The sequence below is a fragment of the Branchiostoma floridae genome, chromosome 2 (genome assembly GCF_000003815.2).
Source record: "Branchiostoma floridae strain S238N-H82 chromosome 2, Bfl_VNyyK, whole genome shotgun sequence".
NCBI lineage: Eukaryota > Metazoa > Chordata > Leptocardii > Amphioxiformes > Branchiostomatidae > Branchiostoma > Branchiostoma floridae.
Window position 1 is genome coordinate 21326649 of NC_049980.1, and position 17395 is coordinate 21344043.

Below are 17395 nucleotides of genomic sequence, written 5' to 3' on the forward strand. Positions count from 1 at the left end.
ATAATCATTTTTGTCACTGACAAAAACTGGTGGATTCCAGTTGAAACGTCTGACCGTTTCCAAAATCATATCCAGTTGCTTGAGTAACTACTTTTTGGTGAATCATCTTTGAAGATAAAGCATATTGTTGCCAGATGGTAACATTTCTCAGCTGTATCTCATCAACTTGAAGAGGATGTGTCTGGTTCAAGTTTTTGTGCCAAATTTGACTTTTGTGCAAAATCTGTCATGAGGGGATAACATACAAGAATGTTCTCCATAAACTTAATGCCATATTAAGCAATCCCTGTACATGACAAAACACAACAACTATCTATACCGAATACGCAAAGCTGTTGTTGAATAGGCTGCCTGTTCATCCTATATGTAAAGATGACAACTACAGTATGCTAGAAAGATTCCTTTAGAGGCAATAGGTTTCATTTGATCTCACCAAGCTTTTTTGTCTGAAACAATAAAACTTATTCCACCTGAAAGAAAAGAAGCCACTGACCTTTCCCTGCAGAGTTTGCATCTGACATGTGGACAGTGGAGGTGACCTGGCAGTACAGCTGGACAGGTCGTCTGACCAGAGGGCTCTCACACAGACTGGTCAGTAGAGACTCAACAGGACTCTCACATCCCTCTCCATCAGGGATCTGCATATTCACAGCAAAGCATTTATACTTTTACCTTTATGTTCTGTTCTAGCAATATAGCATGCAGGTTTTATGTCAGCACCCATGTTTCTGAGTTGGAATTTCAGAAATACTCTTGCAAACTACAACTGACTTAAGATATATCACCAAGCACATAAATTTTGCTCAATGTTGTTTGTGACATACCCATTCATTATTGCTCCAACTATCTCTAAGAGCCAATCTTCCTCTCCTCTGTGCCTGTCTCTTCAGAATGCTCCAGTGGTCATCTGTAAGTCCAAGCACTCCCCCTATCACATCTTGTCGGCAGTGCACATGGGCTGTGCCAGTGCCATCATCAACCAAGAAGCTGGAAAGTGTAACAATCTGCAGTCAGTGTCACTTCTTACTAGTACCTGAATTACAAGCCTTAGGACAATCCGTATCTTACAACATAGTGCAGGAAACAGTTCTGTCCCCATCACATGCCTTTTACCAAGGAGGTTAAAATAATACAGATTGATCAGAACACAGTACCTACATGTACATACAGTACATGTAGTAAGCACAACACTTCAGTGGCTGGACTACAAACCCAAAGTCTATAAATAACATTCAGAATAGCAGATACAAAAGATTTACAAAAAAAGCTTACTATTCTGAAAGATTCAATGCCTGCAAGATTCTTTTGAAGCTTTGTTGTGGTCCTTTATTTCTGTGTCATACTTAATCTTAGAGTGCTTAAATCCTTAAGTTCTAGAGGAAGCTGGCTCCTACCTGGCCTTTGCTGTGAAGTGTCCCATGTCAGAGCTGATGCTGAGGCAAGGCCTGTTCTGACACTGTCCATTGGAGAATATCTGTCCACAGGAACTGCAGGTATACTGCATGTACAGGTACTTCACACAAACAACCTTTTGAAAAAAAAACATGAAAGGACAACAAGTGGGCTAGGGTATGTTAAACCAAAAGTGGTGGGGAACTTGTTATACAGCACACAGGTAATGTCCAAAGTCATTAATCATTTCAGTACCCTCCACCTTTTCTATTGATGACGTCTTTCTGTGCATCATACGTCATCTAATATTTTGTGGACTCCTCTGAGATAGAACAAAGGAGAAAACTGCATATTTTGCATCCCAGAAATTCCTTTAAATTAAATGCCTAAGCAAAGTGCTAAGACCATACTTTATCTCACCTGGCAGACTAACTTGACCATGACCTGCTGACTTTCCTCAGAGTTGATCAGCAGTCCAAGACACACCTTTGGTATTTTGTTCAAGTTGTCCACAGATGTTGGTGCTGTATGTCCAGTTACAAGGCTCTTCTTCGTGTCCATATGTGACAGTGCTTCTACTCTGACACCGGATGATTTGTTGAAGAGACAGTACATCTTGCTCTTCTTAGAAATTCGGACCTCAAGTCTCCTAAATGTCAGGACAGCTCCAGGCAGAAGCCCATGGGGAAAGGGGTCTGCCAGAAAGTTTGCATAGATTGTCATTGTGTAGAGTGGGGAGTTAAGATCTTGCACCAACAGCTTTAAGCAATGTCCTGTCATGGCAGAGTCTAGCTCATTGTGGGAACTTGTACTTGACAAAGGTTTACTGCTTCCATCTATTGGATGTTTTACATCAAATTTGCAAGACACCAAGAAACAGGAAAATGATACCAATGTAGAATGCCGACTGGGCTTTGTTTTGCACAAGTCCTCCACAGTTAGGATAGGGTCCAATCTTGAGGCACATAGGTCCTTCCAGAGTTTGCTCAGTTGTTCCACCAACACTCCTGTTGGTAGGACAACACAGGTCCTGCAGCTGGTGGCACCAACAGCCCTGGTAAGTGCTGCAGAGTTCACCTTGGTGGCAAAGACAGCAGGGTCTGTGCTATTCAGGCAGACCAGATGGTACACACAGCCTTCATGAAGCACCGTATACCACTGCACAGCATCCCCGATGAACAATACAGCCACCTGGAAGAGAGAAGAGCATGGTTGTCAGTCAATAACGATACACAAATTAATTTTCTTTTGCTGGTGCTTTTATAATTCCAAGAAAAAGTTGCATTTCATAAAAACCATATCTTAAAAAGTACACAAAGTGTCATTTACATTGGTACCATCCTCTGGAGTGAACGCTGGCTCAATACTTTTGCTTGCTAACCACGAATACTTAGGAAGCAATAGTAGTCACCATGGAGGGTGGTACTCAGGCTACATTTACATACCTCCTTGATTGCTTCCATCATGCTTCCTCCTTCAGGAGCATTTGCTTCATGCTTTTTCCTCAGACTTTCTTCTCTAACCACAGCATTTCCGAGGAACAGCCCAGAGCAGTAGAATCCCAATGTGGCTGTCCTGTCAGCAGACTGCTGTAATACTGGGTAGTCTTTGTGTACCAGGAAGAATTTCTGAGAAACGTAGCATTGAGGTTCCATGTCCTGATGTGACTGCCTGCTATCATCCTTACTGTCACCACTGAAGGATGGCTGGCATAACATAGAACCATGTTTTGAGCTGCTGGGTTTTTGGCCTGTCCTTGGTGCTGAACAAGTAATCTCTCGATGTGATCTACACTGCTCTATATGTCCGTATCTGCTAACAGACTGGGCTGCTGGGTCTTTATATTCCACCTTACAAGCCTCAGGTACTTCTGCATCAATCACTTTTCTTTCATTGTGGCTGGAAGGATTTCCTGTTCCACCTTTCTTTACTGGCTGGCCCACAGCAGTGTTGTCACAAGCCTCGTCTGCCCTTCTCTTTGCTTGCCTATATTTCATTCTCCCTGGTTGTTTTCCCTTGTACAAATTTACCACATCACACATGGAGAACTGCACACTGATCCTGATCTCATACCCAGTCATGGGCACCATGTTGTCGGATTGACTTAACATCAGGTTGTCATTTCCTGAAGGTTTAAATCTCTCTACAACTAGGCGGTATCTGTCCAGTCTGATCAGCCAGTCGAGATTCCAAGGGTGGACAAAGGGACAAGAGTTGATAGCTGAGTCGACGGATGATTGACATGCGTCTGTACACAGGTGTGGATAGGAGGGGGCTTCTGTAGTCTGACTGATAAGACAGGTCACCCTGCCTGTCTTGTCCTGTAACTGTAGTTCTCCTGAGAGTCTACTACTGGTCAACTGGCCGACAAGCAACTGTAAAACAAGATACTATGAAGGCAATTTCATATGCAATTTAAACTATGTGCTTTGTGTCATAAGAAATAAAGAAACATTCATAATTGGATCTGTGAAAATGATAAAAAAAGAACATGTCATCAAAAGCAGATACTTGTCATAATAGAGACTATTTGTGTTACTGTACCTCCTTGTGGTATTTTTGCCTCTTTACAGTGTGCAACATAACAGCAACCAAATTCCCAGACATTTGTCAGACGTAGGACATGACTGAAACTCACCAAAGGAGGATTAAAGTGTTCTGGCTGCAACACCAAGTATGTCCAGCAGAGGGTGTTGTTGGGTTCTGAAGGTGTCAAACTGCTGGTTCCTGTCCAATTCTGCTCTATCTCAGCTTGCTGTTGCACAAGTTCTAGCAGCTCATGCACAGTGGGTACTCGGAATAGTGGCATCTTTGTCTGTGGGTGGTGCCATTTATGAAACATTATTCTGCCATATCAATTATATCTTAAACAAGTGAAAATGAAGTAAATGAGCCACAATATATAGTCATATAATTGAGTTCATACATGGATGCGTGCCTGGATTACCTAGTCTGTAGTTGGAAGCAGCACAACTGAGGGACTTACATTGTTAAGAAGTGGCTTCTGTCATGAATTTTTCAGCAGCATCATATTCTAAAATTATGAAAGTTCTTTATGCTGCCTTCAATGCACATTTATTAGTCATCATCACCTGGAAAGCTCAAGATGCAACAAAGTTGGCTCCAAACCAAGATTAGCTGAAACAATCAATTGCTGCAGGTCATCTATGGTGGCCTTGATTATCCTTGGAATCTTGGATGTAATTGCCTTTTGGAAATCTATACCCTCATGGCAAAAACACCTCAGGTTCTGTGCAATATCTGGTGTTGATGGGGTCATGAAATAGGTCAAGGAAGCGTGTTAAGGTGTATTCTATTCTGTTGCAATTAGAAGTTTCCGCCATGATTTCTTTGGGGAAAATGTCAATATTCTCCATCCCTCCCATGATGGTGTGTCCCAAGATGATGATGACTTGGATGGATTAAATTCTTCTGTTCATGAGTAACAGCAACAAATCAAACTCTTGGCTGCAACTGCAGAAAGTTGATAAGAATGTACTGCAAGTATATGCATATGGTTATGCCTAATCAGTTATTCATACTTTACTTTTGGTGTTATGTTACAAATTATGTCCCCACCTTCCACACTTTCTCTTCATAAATGCCCTTGAAGAAAGTGCAGCAACAGTGTGTTCCAATGTGTTGTAAGATCATAAATGTATTCATATGTTGGGTATACCAAAATTTTCTATCCATCAGATGCTTTGGATGCTTTATTAGTCCATTAGCTGACATACCCAAAAAAATTTGTACTCAGCTAAACTTCCTGGACGTTTGATCCTCTCAATGTCGTGGAGGTGTCAGATGATTTTATTCTACAAAAAGAGTTAAAATGTTAAGTATTCTTCTGTCAGAGAACCTTATCAAACCAAGGATACATTAACAAGACATCCATCACTACATGAGAGCTGCTGTTGATTGATGAAAACTATCAAGGTTTAGATAATACTGTACAAGAGGGATCTCCCTTTATATACTATCCCAACTTCAGAAAGGCCATGGTCAACATCTGTAACATTACATCACTAGGGACTTGTGTGATGGTATTTGGGGTCATTATGAATTCATGGTTTTTGTGCAAGTCATTTGTAAACGTACATATAGGAGATAGAGTGGTGCACTGATGAGGTGACTAAATATACATACATATACAGTATGTACAATGTATTTGTAGGACTGCATGTATGGTTGAATTGCAATGATTACAACATAACAATTAAACCTTGAAATTTAATCTGCACCAAAGCTGATCTGCACTAAATGAGCAAGACTACTGTACACTATCCTTTACTGTAACTAACTAGTTACATGTATATTATGATCAGTTATGACTGTGACTGAAAAGATTCAAGGTTACCGCAACAAATTAGTGTGACTTGTACAAAAGATAGATGTGATGTTTGTATCAAACTTGCAATGTCAAATGTTTGAGAAAATTATGTTATATTTGTCATTGTAGCAATTGCAAACCGTGCTGTTATCTCTATAAATATGTTAAAGAGATCTCATTTGCATGAGAATGCCAACCTACAAGCATCAAGGTTGCATTCTTGCCCTAATCCGTCATTCAGAGATACAGTATATAATGGCCCCATGGATCAAGGGAAATGTGATGAAACATTAGATGGTAAGAGATGCTCGTAATGGGCATTAATGATTAATGCATGGCCAAACTGAGTCAGGGGGAAAGTTCTCATACAAAGCTACACATTGTGGAGACTCCATATTCTTTGTTTTTATTTAAAAAGTAACTAAAAGGCTTCACCAAATTATTAGTATTTGCAGCCAAATGATGTTGAATATGGTGTTGCAGTAAAAATCCAGGCTCAGAAGTTGTTGATTTTTCATGCAAGCCTTTAAGCAATTCTATGGAGTTAGTCTGGCTATTTTCACCCCAGAAATGTCTGTTAAGCTCTTGTTCAACAACAATACAGTATCCAAGTTTGCAAGAACCTTGATATCAAATCCCAGAAATCCCTATATCAAATCCCAGTTTTGTGGAATTTTGCCTGAAAGGTCACTTGCATTGGTAGAAACCCTTAGAATAACATATTTTGAATGGCTGGTCTACTTTATATTGCTCCTTTTCTTAAAATAGCAATTCTTCATAATCTACCTCACTTTGTACAATGAGGGATGTAGAATCAAATACAATCCTTCATTGACTGGTCATTCTCTATTTCCTACCTGTATTCTACAATAATTGCACAGGAAATGAGCTTAAAACTTTAAAATTCCAATTTCTGGGCCTAATATTTCTTTGGATGCCGAGTTATGAGGTTAGCTGTTAAAAGACAAGAAACTGCCCAATTATACAAATACTGAAATTTACCGTTTTACAAATTGTGTCCCATTCCATGTTGAGTTTAGCCAACCCTCTTCGTTTAGCAGCCATCCTAACAAAAGAGCCCTACAGTATCCCTCTAAGTAAGTACCACCTGTTCTGTACATGCCCCTCGGGACCCTGATGCCCTATTTATGTCAGCACCCACTACCTACTTGAAGACTCCTAGAAGTAGAATGCAACACCCCAGTATTTAGATAAGCATCAATGGGATTGGCTCTTCTGTTTCTTGTGTAAAAAAATTAAGATATGTGTTAGGACAAAGCCCAGAATATGCCATACACCAATATACCATCCTGGCTTTAGTTGTGCAGCCCTTAATGACACATGCTTATATGGGCTAGATCGCTCCCTGTAGGTTGGTCGGTATTGGAAAAGTTGATTAATGCACATGTCTGTTCTCCGTCTTTAATCAAATCATTTCTCCACTCCATCACCAGATGTGCAGACATCATGATGACCCCAAAATCAGCTCTAATTTCTGCAAGGGGCTGATGACTTGCCTCAGGTGTAGGATGAAAGCAGGGGTTACCTCTAATGCATAAGATTCTTATCTAGCACTTTTTAACCCCATGAAAAATTGATTCAAGCTAGCCAGGAGCACATAGATGGACAGCTAGTGTTGGATTAGACTGTTCTTTCATCAATGCTGATTTGAGAGGAAAATCTTCCCTGGTAGTTATCCTCAAGTTGCCAGTCATGCAATGTCAGACCATTCCACCTTGTGTAAAGGGAATAAAAGCCTACTTGCTCCAGATGAATCTTTGAATAGTCAAGTCATTTTAGGGGAGGCCATAAAAAGTATTTAAACTAAATCACATTCTTTACTGAGGTAACTAACATTGGTTTCAATTGTCCCAAACAATCCCCCCTCAAGGAAAACAAGTGGACTGACCCAAATCAATTCTGACATGCTCTTATTAGATTGGAGAGTGGCACTACAGGCACAACAGCACCAGCATCTGTTCAGCTTGTAGGTCTCCTATAAAGTGTGGAGATGCTTGACAAGTGGCCTTTCCGAAGAGATGTTTGTTAGACTCATGCAAAATGACTCTAAAGGGACTGCTGAGCCTGGATATTAGCTGTTTGTAAAATCTTCAGCAGCACTCTGAAGCACAAGTGCTCCAGAGAGTTACTACTATTGGACAGGAAAGTAAACTAGGTACTCAGCTAATGCACATCCACTACAAGGAGCAAAGGACAGTGCCATATGTGCATGTATTACCCACCATGGAGGACAGCCCAGCCAGCGGCGCACAGCAGTGCCGCTCAGACAGAAACTCGGTGTAGATGTTGCGTTGTCGCTGTGGAAGTACAAGTCTACTCGTAACAGGAGAGGGCTGCTGGAACAGACTGGTCACCACTCCACTGGAAGAGAATGAAATTGCCCAAGGTAAGTATACTCTGGTGTGTACAGTCTTCACTTGCATATGTGAGGCTTTTTTTATTGTTGCCTTTAACGGCTGCTGATAAAGACGTGCCGTTCAGTTTACATTAACTTCAAAGCTGTAAATCAAACTGCATGATAACATAAGTGAATTATCAGAGCAACTACATGTAGATATTGTTAATGAAGCATCTAGTGTGTAAAATTTTGTACAATAGACATTCTTAGCTATTTTCCAATACATGTGTACATTGTTTTATTTTTACGAGGGAAAAACTTAAATAGACACGGAATTGAGAGTCCCAACTATTCTTTTATGCAATTATGATAAATATAAACAGCACAGTCTACCCAGCTTTGCATGAAACCAACTTTCTAAGGTATTGCGGATATCGATAGATACAAAGTTATTGATGTGGTATACGTGTAGATGTATGAACTGGCATGCTTTCAAACCTTGTATCTGATTCTGAGAGTAAGTGCCTCAGATATTTTGAAGTTTCACTTTATGCACACTGTCCCTTAGGACAAGATGTGCGCTGCGGGTTTAGACCTCTGTTCCTCTCCTCATACATCACTGAGCCTTTCATTAAGAAGCATGAAAGATCTCATTTACTGTTGAAGAGTATCCATAACCACAAGTCCCAATGGCTTCATTCCTCAAAGCTTCTCAAAGTCATTCATCATTCGGGAAAAAGTTTCCGTCAGAGTGCCAGATAATCCTGATGCATCGTGCTGAATATCAGTTGTCTTGATTCTGACCATGACCCATACAACAATGACATTGCCCTATCCTCTTGTCTGTCTGTTCACCGACATTCACACTGACAAGGCTACTTGCATTCCATCCATGCATAGATAGAACTGTAGTGTCAAACTTTGCCCACACTGGCAGAGCAAGGTTAGAACACGACTGATATGTTAAGTGATGACTTCTGGCTCCCAACTGTGATTAATGGCCATGCATGATGAATGAACTTGTTTAATGTTTAATTAGCATTGACATTGAGAAACTTGATCAGTATGTAATGGCACATGACATTCATCCCATCATCACTCCCTGGAACCCCAAGTTTATATATATATTATATATTGCATCACAACATTAACAGGTCTGACCTGCATGGCAAGTACTAAATCTTTTATGACAATTTTATACTCCACTATTATTGGTCTGTGAAACCTAACAGGGGCACCAGCATAAGTTTATACCACACTATTATCACTCTAAAAATTGACCCGTTGTAAAATGTCATACCCATTATTTCAGAATCCATGTTAAAGGCCTATCCACCACCTTTGAAGGGCAAATACTAAGTTATCAATCACTACCTGCCCAACAGTGCTTATAAGTCATCCGTTTCATCCTAGATTGGTGACAACAACAGTTAACATGTACCTTTACAATACTGCTACTAACCATGATAGCGCCAAGTTTAAAAAAAAAAAATTTAAAAAGAGGACTACTAATACATCATCAGTTATGTACACATCAAATATTTGGATATTCAAGACATTCTAAAGATTTTTCAAATATTGTGCAATGATTAGGACAAAAGTTAACGGTCCCTTGCCATCACAGGTGATAGCCTTTGGGAAGAACATACCATCACCACAAATGAAACTGAAAATCTCAACACTATACGTCCCATGACTTTTATATCCTCAGACTTTTGTGTATTTTTGGGACACTCACAACAGAGAAAGAAAAAACAGCTATTGTATAAAGGTAATAGTAATGGCAAGATGAGTCTCTTGAAGTTTTTCTTTGAGGGTATGTATCAGATTATATATTCTTTGAGGGTATATATTAGTATATATTCTTTGAGGATATATATTAAATCATATATACCCTTGTATATATATATAGATACATTTTGTATCATTGGACAATATATGTATAGTTTTCTTTGAGGATAAATATATATTTTATATATGTTTATACATATATTGTGCAAGAATGTAAAATATGTACATTAGGATTTTACAACGATGATGTACACAATGTATAAGGTCAAGGAAACTTTGCATCTATTAGCAGCATGCCACATTTTACCCTGAATGCTGCCATTCTAAATTGTTCCTCCCCTTGGTGCTGAAACATCTGTGGTAACTGCTAATTGGCTTCCAACCGTTACAACCAAGAAAATAACAGGCAACACTTCAGTTTAGCACAGCAGGAAAAGGCTCATTTCAAAGTAACGGATAGAAATAATAGTTGACATGTTGATGCTCTTATTGACAGGTAATTGGGAAATATTTTCTCCCAGATCATTCTACCAAAGTATATATTACCTATCTAGGAAATGTGTGAAGATACTTGCAATGTGTGTTTCAAGTTTCATTCTATCTTTAAAAAAAGACAAAATAATATTCTCTACATTTTGAATGGTCTTTGATCTAAGTTAGGCTTAATGCTTACCCTTCTTAAGTACTGAACTTGCCTTTTGTTGTAGAATGAATATTTTACGTATATGGCTTATCTTATGTTTGAGCCACTAACAACTATGATAAGACTACTAGACAATGTTATCATAGACAAAAACATGTAGAGCAATACAGGAGGACAGGCACAACTATATAATCAAATACGGTAACAATCATAGGCAGTGTGAATCGTACTACATGTTGTATGTAATTAAACATGGTAACAATCATAGGCAGTGTGACTTGTACTATGTAATTAAATATGGCAACAATCATAGGCTGTGTGAATTGTACTTTTGATTACCATCCATCCCTCTGGGCCTTTAGAGGACATTATTTTTATGTGGCAGTATTGTAGCCCATAATCAATATTGTGTGTACCTTCCACCCAGAAATTAAAAACATGACATCAACATTTCCATCTCTCTTCTTGTGAAAGACTACTTGAAAATCACCCCTGAGCAAAAATGCACCTTTCCAACATTCTGCTAGAGCAGAAATGGGCTGTTTTCCAATTACTCTATGCAAACACTGATGCAAACTGTTCCAAGTCAAAACAAACTATTCTGAAATAGCCTCCTCTCCCATGCAAAAGCTACCCCTATACCAAATATCTATTCATTGGGTTCTTTTATCACTTGGCTTACTGTGCCACTAAAAATCATTAAACTTTGTGGATAAATGAAAAAGGATGCAAGCACACATGAAAACTGACTGAGATAATTTGCTGGCAAACATGCTCTCAGGATCATGTTATCAAAGTCATAAATATAAATGATCATTTACAATTCTTATGTGAACTTCGTAAATCAGCAGTGGATGGAAAGATCTGTACACCAGCATGTGTTAGACATTATGGGAGGTTTCATTCCAAAGCAGAGCCATCCTGCCTGGTTCACTTGCAGTTCAAATTCTTGCCCGTGGGCAAATTGCAAGTACGTGTAACAGGAAAAACACAATAAATGAAGACAATAAAACAAAGGAATAACAGATGGTCTATAAAGTTGTTGACTCTAATATTCATGTTACATGTTTGTGATACCCGTCAAAGCATAACAAATGCAAAAAGGGGCTTTAAAAGCAGAAAACAGTTGACATCATCGTTTCTTTTTTTTTCAAAGTAGAGAAAATGACAAAAACATTGTGACTGCTCTAATATAGTAAAATACGATGAAAGTTCAAGGTATTTTGAGGGCAAGTAGTCAACTCCAACCAAATCTGCTTATCAGATAACACACTTGGTCTGGCCAAGGAATTGAGATGGAAATGACCTTAACATTCCAGGTAATGGCTGTACGACCGTTAATGGGCCATTAAAGGTGATGGTAATATGTCTCTGGAATCTTTTAAACCAGACAGTCAAGCATTTATCAATTGCCTGTGCCTACTGTATTTGCATGTGTCATTGGCTCACTCTGATAATAGTCCATGTATCTGTAAATGTCTCCTTTCAAATTTGGTCCTCTGGTGATAATATACAATGTATAACATACTACATAATATGTTTATAATATTTACATATAATGTATCTTTAATAGTTTGTACATAAATGGGAGACAAAAGGTTTAAAACTACAATACAAAAAAGGCTATGGATCAATCCAGAAACAGTTATTCCTTGCACACGTGTACACAAGGAACAGTTGCTATGCTGTGTATTGTAATATCTACTATATATTAAACATAATTTACATTTGAGTAACCTTTGCATACAATCCTTATGAGCTTGTGACTTGTTCAACCGTTTTTCCGTGTTCTTGTATAGAGTTGTTCTGCCAAGTCATTCTAGTGACACTGAAGAAGAATGATGAATCATTGAATGTCACTAAAAATGACTGGAAGTTAATTTCCATTTTACATCAAGTTCTAGAGATTAAATTGCCTTTACTTTAAATATTGTTTACCTGGATGTCTAACCTTCATAAACGTAATTGCTTTCTTCCTTCTCTCATTTCCTTTGTGAATGCATCAATGCACTAGTCACTGAGTGAAGAAATCCATTGAGTGAAGTAAGACAATTAAGACAAATACGCACATTTAAGAAGTTTATTTCCTTATTACCACGCTGGCATCCTCCTCCTATCCTTATCTATTCCTCTCCTCTAGTCATCAATTTTAACTTGGGTCTGATTTTCTGAAGGTTCAAGGAGATAAGCAGCATTGATGAGTCAAATCATTCTATACAGTGTAAACGGTGTTACCTGCAACTATTTTGCATTGGATGCAAAAACTCTATTACCCAGGCATCCCTGCAGGGTAGCCATTCTTAACCAAGAAGTCTCCATAACTCACAAAATGAGTATATTAAAGTACACATGTGATATGCTGCCCTCAGAAGCCAATTCACCCACCCTAATGGTGTGCTGTTCACAGGTGATAAGGAAGATGAGGTGGCGCAGAATGCAATTTGACTGTTTTCCGGAGGTAGAACAAATAGAATTTTGAAAGGAAAACTGAAAGTCATTTATCTTCCTACAGCAAAATTGTAAGTTAGGAGGACTAGATAAAAGTTGCCTATACAAAACCATGACAGTAAGATCACTGACGTCAGAAACTTTGGTACTACTAGATTTTAATAAAGATATCCTGTATGATTGCAGATCGATGGGGACATATGCGCAATATGATTTGTTTGTTCAGCTTTATTCCTAACGGAAAACTGATCTGTAAAGTCACCTGACTACAGACTGAGTTAATATAGTGAACCTGACAAAATGCTTTCTGTGGCATGACATGCCAAAATGATGTGCCAAAATTACATGCCAAAATGCAGTCACATGGAAAAAGTTTTGACAATTACTGCACAATACAGATTCTTATATTTTTGCACATAAATTGGCATCACAACGATGTCCAAATTGTTTTGTTTTATGAGCACCTACTACCAGAACTAATTAAACAATAAGAAGAGCATTATCTTCCAATATATAACACAACTGCACTCTATTGATTTCCATTCCTTACTGTCATGACATAAACCTTATACTCATAAACAGCCATCTCTCCTGATGAAGTAATTCTGTTCCATGCACACATCTAAATATAACCTCCACATTTTAGAATACAAAAATGTTGAAACATTTTGTTGACAGGGAAGCTACAAGATGTGCTACAACATGTTTATGCAGTGACATGATGAATGAAGCCTTCATTAATGGCAGAGGATGACAGATACCATTCTTATCATGCAGGAACACTTGTGATATGTGTTGTGTTAAATGTCCCTGGTCTATGCAATACACCCTGGGAAGTTGTGATGAATTAGTCTACTTCATCTCAACCAGTCCACAAGTGTTACTCAGAGTATCAATCATAAACACCAGTTACAGGAGGAAGGATCATAAAAAGCTTGTTATCAAACATCCACCGGCTCATTTAAGTTTCCTACCTCCTCATTTACCTTTATCTTACTCAAGCAGCTTAGCAGCTTCCCAAGAGACATAAGGTTGATGTTTTTCAGTCTTTTCTTGAGGTCCAACTGAGATAATAGTCAGCAGAACCATGCATTAATTTCCTACACCCACTTAAGGTAGTCGTAAATGGGATCTCTGCTTGTTGCTCTGAAACTTTTAAATGTGTAACAGTGCTGCATGGCATCTAAAGGGTACGAGTTGAAGGTAACAGGTTCTTGCCGAAGGTGAAATAATCATGAGAAGCTTGAACCAAACAGCCAAATGTAATCCATGTATGAGACAATGCTGACATAAACTAAAGCTATCTCATGCCTAGCAAACAGAGGACTAGTTTAAGTTTAACCATTTCCTTAGACTTAAACCTAAACCATCTTTGCAAATTTAAAAGCAGCATTGTCCTAATACTCCCTTCACATCAGAGGCGGTGTGAGCCGGTGTGCCAACTGAATGAAAATACTTTGTATATTTCTGGGTATTTGTAGACTAGACAGTGTATTCTAGAAATTCTCACTGCATTCCAGATATTTGTCCCTATCATTGTAGCCGACCAAAATGTTTTTGTCATGCTCAAAACCTTTGAGGAGAATTTGAATTGGAGAAATATCGAACAGCATTCATGATCAAAGTGTACTCTAACTGCAGTATGACCACATTCTATGGCATTCCAACATTATATCTCATTCGAAGGAGAACCTAAATGGCAAGCCACTTCACATTTCAGCCAGAATGTGGCAACAAGAATGTGCACTAATGTCTGAAATGTAGGGAGATTTCACAATGAATACCCAGGAATTTTAATTCAGACAGCATTTTGGCCCATTCTGCCTAGTGTGAAGGGGGTTTAAGGTCCATTTGGAAATCCCACTCGAACGTGGCATTAATTTTTGAAATTATTCATTAGGGGCGGTTCTGCTTGATTCCTGCTGATTTGGTTTAAGTATGAAGGGGCCTTAAATTCCAAGACAAACCCATACTACAAACTTGCAACTTTGTTCATACGTTTGTATGTTCAGTAGAAACCACAACATGGTTAATTTAGAATAATATGCAGGCAGAAATGGAAACATACTCATTAGAAACAAACAAACATAAAACAAATTGGACGGAATGTCTAACATCTTGAAATAAATCACCAGGGATGAGTAAGATAAGAAAGCAAGGCTAATGTCACCTGCTTTTTCAAAGTATCAGCATCTGTACCATTCAGTGAAATGAAATTCAAGGGCTGCTAAGCTATAGGTCTGGGATAAGAAAGGATCATTCTCAAGATGTTAATGATGATTGCTTTTTTGCTTTTGTATGTATGTCTTGACAAGTGCACATCAGCCAAAGTGTCTAAAATTGTACTTGAATGTCTGCTGATCTTAGTAGAAGTAATATTCACTCGCCTTTTTGCCTTCCTCTTACATTTAAGGGGATGTGTTGGTGCAACCTGTTGCTATGACCTTTTAAACAGAACAGACTCGGGACAACAAGCTTGCCAGCATGTCTTTCCCCAAAGTGCCATGTTCAATCTGGAACAACTGTCTAATGTTTCCTTCCATGTCTGAAAATGCAACCTTTGCATCTGAAAAGCCTTCAGCCATACAGTATTCTGGTCTCAACTGAGTTGCTCCCCTCTATAGGAGTCTTTTTTTGTCTTTGATTCACAAGATAAGAAGATGTGCTAACGGTCATTGTGAGAAAAAAAGTTCAGTTTAGAGCTTAGTTCAGTATAGTCCACAAAGTAAGGAGTCATAACTGTAAGTCAAGGATATGAAAAGGTTTTGTCATCCTAGGTCATGGTTTTTTGGCTCCTACCAATGGGAATCATTCATCATCAGAAAACCAATTGGAAAGCTATATTTAGGTGGCTGTTATGTTTACTGGAATGAAGGGCATTGCGTAGAAAGATAACGGTGACATAAAAACCTGAGAAATGTTTGTCTTCGGCTTAAATGTAACCCCCATGACGTCTTCCAGGGCTATATTACAGGACTATATGCCTGAATGTTTAATTCTAAAATAAACTGTTCCTCGTGCTTAAAAGATTTGTGTAAGAGATGTTCACTGCTGGAAAAATGGGTACCATATCTCAGCATGCTAACACTGAAGACATGACTGTTCTTCAGTGGTATCAAGGGGGATGTTTTCACACAATTTGATTTTTCTGGGCATCATAATGGAACAGGGGGTCAAATTAAAAATAAAAAAACTTTTGTAGAATTTTGACAAATTCCAACATTTGATCTCTACCCGATTCTCATATCTACAAAATATGCAAATATCATGATTACTTAATTTAAATCATCTACCATAAATATGCTTTAGAATTTTCACATTAATGATGCAAATAAGCCTTCATTTGCAGAATTTGTAGATGTGGACATCTTTTATTCAACATACAAGGTATGTGTTAGAAGTCATGTATCACGTAACACATAGCCATTAAAGCATTTCCTCCTTAATTATGTAAATTGTGTCCTTATATATAATGTCTAATAATGTTTACTTACCTGCTTTTCACAATCATAAGCATGCAAGTTCCATAAAGTTCCAAAATTATCCTTATTATGTAAAAAACAATCATCATGTAGCTCATTCCAAGAAGATTTCTTCATTATGGATTTCAAAAAATTTATCTCTTCAAGGGATTCACATACATATAAATTCCATGCCAAACACACAGTTTTACAGATGGGTTGAGTTTACAACACCAGTTCAAGTAAGGGAAAATGCTTGTTTCCAGACAAAACGGCACCAGAACTCAATTTATAGTTCCCAACTACATATTGGGCATGAAAGATGTAAAAGAGAATATTTAAACCTTCAGCATTTATAGGTGCCTGAGTAAAAGCTCCTAATGTGAGTCTGGACTGCACAAAACCATTAATGTTGTATTGGACTTGCAAAAATATTGGTTCTTTCATAGGGTAATAAATGCATCCCTGTATCCTTGTTAGCACTGTGAATTATGATGAAATGATTTTCCTTGCTTAGTTTAATAATAGTAACTTGACCAGTCTAGGAAATTAGACACTTGCAATGCAGAAGGAAAATAGATTGTAAAAGGCCTGAAGTGCGCATGATCCATTGCAAAAATCAAGGACCAGAAAGCCAGGATCTGGCTGAGTACAGATACATAAATATTGCAATACCCCCCACATTGTGGATCAATACCTGAGAATTTCAGAACAGACTGCAAGTAAAAACAAATCTACTTTTTAGTAATACAAATGTTTGAAACATGAGTGGAGTTAAAATTGAAATATCAAGTTATATTGTCCGTTGCTGAAGACTATATTCTAACTTCCAATTACTGTTTGCAGTTGCATGATATATTCCCTGCCTTCATTTTTCACAGACAAAAAAAATTTCAAGAAGTTGAGGTAACGAGAACCAAATTAGTACTGCTTTGACAGAAGAAAAAATTATCCAAGTTGACAAAATGATG

General features: G+C 38.2%; 2 protein-coding genes across 2 annotated transcripts in view; one reads left to right on the forward strand and one right to left on the reverse strand.

Moving 5' to 3' along the window:
- LOC118409042 (CST complex subunit CTC1-like) overlaps positions 1–17395 on the reverse strand; it is a 94592-nt gene that overhangs the window by 580 nt on the left and 76617 nt on the right. Inside the window, exons 16-22 of the mRNA XM_035809915.1 lie at positions 7966–8104; positions 4031–4207; positions 2838–3767; positions 1813–2583; positions 1395–1528; positions 825–987; positions 494–638 (exon numbers count right to left, since the gene is read on the reverse strand). Coding sequence (XP_035665808.1) covers positions 494–638; positions 825–987; positions 1395–1528; positions 1813–2583; positions 2838–3767; positions 4031–4207; positions 7966–8104 — 2459 coding nt within the window. The remainder of the gene's footprint in view (positions 1–493; positions 639–824; positions 988–1394; positions 1529–1812; positions 2584–2837; positions 3768–4030; positions 4208–7965; positions 8105–17395) is intronic.
- LOC118406267 (leucine-rich repeat and immunoglobulin-like domain-containing nogo receptor-interacting protein 3) overlaps positions 8001–17395 on the forward strand; it is a 35995-nt gene continuing 26600 nt past the window's right edge. The window contains exon 1 of the mRNA XM_035806209.1: positions 8001–8129. The gene's annotated coding sequence lies outside the window, so the exon portion shown is untranslated. The remainder of the gene's footprint in view (positions 8130–17395) is intronic.